General features: G+C 58.6%; 1 protein-coding gene across 1 annotated transcript in view; it reads right to left on the bottom strand.

The window, feature by feature from the left end:
• Nucleotides 1–4,576, bottom strand: part of TTLL8 (tubulin tyrosine ligase-like family, member 8) — a 91,176-nt gene that overhangs the window by 83,426 nt on the left and 3,174 nt on the right. The window contains exons 3-6 of the mRNA XM_006876417.1: nucleotides 4,089–4,162; nucleotides 3,754–3,882; nucleotides 1,474–1,588; nucleotides 77–202 (exon numbers count right to left, since the gene is read on the bottom strand). Coding sequence (XP_006876479.1) covers nucleotides 77–202; nucleotides 1,474–1,588; nucleotides 3,754–3,882; nucleotides 4,089–4,162 — 444 coding nt within the window. The remainder of the gene's footprint in view (nucleotides 1–76; nucleotides 203–1,473; nucleotides 1,589–3,753; nucleotides 3,883–4,088; nucleotides 4,163–4,576) is intronic.

Raw genomic sequence — 4,576 nt, 5'->3', positions numbered from 1 at the left:
AACCAGCTCTGCTGGGATGCGGTTGAGAGGGAAGATGCTGGGAGGCCCGGCCTACAGCTGCCCTGTGTCAACACACCTTTCCTGTGGCTGGGGTCAGTGTCGCCGCTGGCCTCCTCCTGCCTGTTCTTGGGTTTGCTCTTGTAGTTCTGGTGGCTAACAACCCACTTGAGGATGCTGGAAGCCGCAGTACGCCGGAAGTCATCTGGAAGAACACTAGGCCTCGCCCCCTCTGCCTGCCGGGACGCCATGGTTCCAGGGGCAGGTGGACCCCCCGCCTCCCTCCCACTTGACTGGCTGGGGGCTCAGGCCTGGAAAAGGCTCTGTCCTCCCCCTCCCCGCCATCAGCTCTCAACCCCTACCAATAGGCTTCGAGCCCCCAGCTCCACCAAGGACCACCCCCCCCAGATCCTACCAACACCCAGACCCCATCAACAGGCCTCACTTCACCTTCCTCCCAAGGTCCACTGCCCCATGTGCACCCTCACCACCTGTCCTAGCCATGACCACCAAGTCCTCTCCAGGGTCCTCTGGAAACCACCCCCCTCCCCATCAGTCTGTCCTCACTGCATCCGAGGGATGATGTTAGAAGCCCCTAAGGCTGACGGCACCAGGACCATGGTTCCCATATCAGGAAGGCTCCCCCACCCACCCCCACACACACTCCAGTTCTCTTCCCATCCAGGGGTCCTCCCTGTACCCACCCAGAAAGAAGGCGTCTCTGGCTGGTTCTGATCTCAAGGTGCACTGGGAAGGCTGGCAAGGCTGCTGGCAGCTTCCATGTGCCCCTGACACTGCCCCTCCAGACTCCGCCTCCACTCCCATGACCCCCCAATTCAGACATTGGTGGAGGTCTTAGACCTCCCCTACCCTAGCCCACCCATTCCAACAGAAGCAGACTCTCCCTCTTGTTGCTCAGCCTGTCCTGGACAGTGCTCACCCCACCCTCTTCTCACCTCCATGCTGAACAAGTTCCTGTTAACCCCTTAGGCTCCACCCACGGAATTCCTGCTGCTTCAGACCCCCTCCCTCTCAGCAACTCCTGCATGTGGCCCCCTGTCTTGCTCATCAGCCCCACCCCTTCCGGCTGGAATTTCCTGGCTAGGCAGGCTGTAGCCTCTGGCTTCCTGAGACACCCCAGGGTGCAGGTGAGTACTTGGGGGACCTGGAGTTCCCCTGGAGTGGACCCACCTCAACTGCTCCTCTTGGTTGTGACCTCCTGGTCAGTCAGGGCCCCTCCTCTCTAGTTCCACCAGGGTCCTGACGGGTGCCAGGCTGTGCCATGCACACTTCCCTGGACACCAGATGGAGATTTGGGCTGTCCCTGAGGTCAGCAGAGTGAGACAGGGACACCCTGCTCACAGCCCCCATTGATACTGGGGGAGCAGACCACACCGCCATTCAGAAGCAGTCTTTAGTAGAGGACACAGAGCAGGAAGCCCTGAGACCCAACGAGGGGAGGGGCTGTCCACTTACCCAGGAATTCCTGCTGCTCCATTTCAGTGCACAAGCCGTAACAGCGTGGGAAGAAGGAGTCGGGGTTGGCCTGGACGTACCACGGCAGGCTCCGCATGTTCACACACAGTCCGATCTCCAGAGACACAGGGGCGTCAGCGCCACCTCGCACGCACAACGCCACGCCGCTCCTGCTCAGCCTCGTGCAAGTGGAGGTCTGGCCATCACGGGGGACTGGTGTTCCCCGGGTCAGCCTCCCCCACCAGCCACACAGGCCAGTCTCCCCACCCCCCAGGTCCAGAGAAAAGCCCCCACCTCAGCCACACAGGTCAGTCACCGCCCCCAGCTCCAGAGAAAAGCTTCCAGCCCAGCCATGTTGGCCAGCCCCGACACGTCCAGAGGACAGGCCCCCCCACCCAGCCATGCAGACCAGCCAGGCAGGTGACATGTGTCCTCATATCCACTCAGATCTAAGACACAAGTGTGGCCCTGGGAATCACTAAGTGGGCAGGACAGAAGCTGGACAGCGGTCAGAGTTACAGTGTCCCCCTGCACATCTCCTGGGCCAGGGCACTTCGGCCCAGAGCACTTGGCACTGCTCCCCTCGCCCTGTGTCTGCCAGCCTCCTCCAGCTCTCCCTGCTTGCACCCAGTCTGCCTGCACACCCCACCCCCAGCCTTCTGCACAGCCCTGCTCCTCAGTCATGCATTCATGGGCAGCTGGAGGGGCATATGCCTGCTCTGATGCCCCAGACCCACTCTACTCATACCCTCCCACTGGTCCCAGGTGTTGGGCACAGGGCAGGACAGGGTCTGGCTGGGTGGACGGTGTTAGACAGAGCCTGGAGAGCTGGCCAACCTCCCTAGACATACCTGGTCACATCCACATAGCAGAACACCTGCCCCTAACCAATAGTTACTCTCCTTCTTCAGGTCCCCAGGGCCCTGGCCTGCACATCAGCCTGGGGCCCACAGCAGGGTAACCCTGAACAGTGGAGAAGTCTAGGGCTGACTCTTGCATTTTCAGGGTGGTGATGGGGTGGGCTTCCTACCCATACATTGAGCTGGGTCTCTCAGGACATAGCAGGAGCAGAGACCTCATCCCCAAGGCCACAATTGACCCCATACCCGAGGGAAGGCCTCTCTCTACCCCTCTGAATGGATGGCAAAGTGTAGCCCCCTGCAGACCAAGGGCTGCACCCCTGGCCCAGCAGGTCTTCAGGACAAGCTAACTGGACAGTACCTACAGGCCAGCTGGAAATCATGTGGTAACTGAGGTGCTCACAGTGTGCTGCATGCTGGGAATGGGGCAAGATGGCTGTGAGCTGGTGGGTGGTGATGGGGCTTGGCGGCAGGGAGGGGTGTCTTAAATCCTGACACCAGAGAATGGGAAAAGCCAGTTGAGAGAGGTGGGAAGGCAGGGGAACTGGAGGGAGTGGAGTGGGCAACCTCCAGAAGGGGCAGGGGACACAGAGCCAAGAGGCATAGAGGGCAGAGGTAGAGCTTGCTGGGCCTCCTCAGAGACAGGACAGGGGAGCAAACGGGGTGGGGGACCTGGCGTCCTTGGACCAGGAGGGTGACAACCAGGGAAGGAAGGCCCAGCTCCATGTGAATATTTCGGATGTGTTCTCAGATAAGGGGGAGCAGACAGTAACTGTCCTTTGTGTCTACTCCATTCAGCGTGCTGTCTTCAGGACATATCCCTGCTGGAGCTATGCATCAGGACTCCATGTGTCTATGGCTGAGTGGCACTCAAGTGTGTATGTTATGGGTTGAATTGGGTTCCCCAAAAGAAATATGGAAATCTCTCCCCTGTCTCTCTTGTTATGTTAATGAGACCATACCAGAATAGGTGGTGAGTGTTCCAACTCACACAGGGTTTCCGAGGCTGTAAATCTTTACGGGAGCAGGAAGCCTCGTCTTTCTCCCGTGGAATGGCTGGCATTTTCGAACTGCTGACCTTGAGGTTAGCAGCCCGACTCATAACCACTACACTACCAGAGCTCCTTATACCTGAGTAGGGAGGGTACTAAACCCAAATGCTTCTGAGTGGGGTCTTAGAAAGGAAAGAACAGATGCAGGGTCCCAGTGTGAGGACCTGCCTATAAGCCAAGGATGGCCAGTGTCTACTGGAGACGAGAGCCCCCGGCTGGAACCCCTGATCTCCAGAACTGTGAGAGAAGAGATGGCTGTGCGTCACTGCAGGCCACTGGTGCCCTCCCTGGGGATGAGTGGGGTTCAGCCCTCGCCCCTCGAGGTGTGTCCCCAACATTCCCTGGTAGGTGTGCAGGGCCCCACTCACCTTGGTGGTGAACGAAGCTGTCTTCCCGTAGTGGTTGAGCATCTGGTCGCAGTTCAGGCTGTGATAATCTACAATGTCCCTTTTGATGGTCCACAGGAAGTATGGCATTTCATGTTTTACCAACCTGGACTGGTAAGACAGTTCTTTCTCACAGGGCAGCACGCAGTCTGCTCGTTAGATGGAAGTGTGGGGTGGAAGGGAGGCCCCGTGGAGAGGAGCATCCAGTCCCCGACAGTCATAGAGCAGATTCCTCCTGCCCTCCTGGCTCCGGAGCTCTCCCACACAGTGGGCTGCTGTCCACCCTCCCACCCCAAGTATGCAGCCAGGGAGCCTACCATCACATCATGGATGTCCTCTGTTTTGGCAAAAGTCAGGTCTGAGTTCTCTTTGGATTCAGTACCTTTGTTCTCTGTAAGCAAAGCATGAGGTGAAAGGTCAGGGACAGTGATTGCTGGACCCTTGTTACAGGCAGACCCCCCTTATTGAGGTACCGTCCACTGTAAGGGGAGACGCATTCTGTCAAAACAAGCCCTTTGTGGGTGCTGCCCCTCCCCACCCCGAACCCCAGATATCCTGCCATGCCAGCATAGCAGACAGCATCATGGGGGAGGGGCATCCAGGGAGGGAGGGGTGTGATGTGGGAGAGACATCCCATGGTGTGTGATAGGTGTGTGATGGAGGAGGGGCATCCTGTGAGGAAGGGGTGTGTGATGGGAGAGGGGCATCCAGTGAGGGAAGGGTGTATGATGGGAGAGGAGCATCCTGTGAGGGAGGAGTGTGATGGGGGAGAGGGGCATCCTGTGAGGGAAGGGTGTATGATGGG

Source organism: Chrysochloris asiatica, unplaced genomic scaffold (assembly GCF_000296735.1).
Source record: "Chrysochloris asiatica unplaced genomic scaffold, ChrAsi1.0 scaffold00378, whole genome shotgun sequence".
Taxonomy (NCBI): Eukaryota; Metazoa; Chordata; class Mammalia; order Afrosoricida; family Chrysochloridae; genus Chrysochloris; species Chrysochloris asiatica.
The sequence above is the reverse complement of the archived record's forward strand: the minus strand, read 5'-3'. Positions and strand labels throughout refer to the sequence as shown.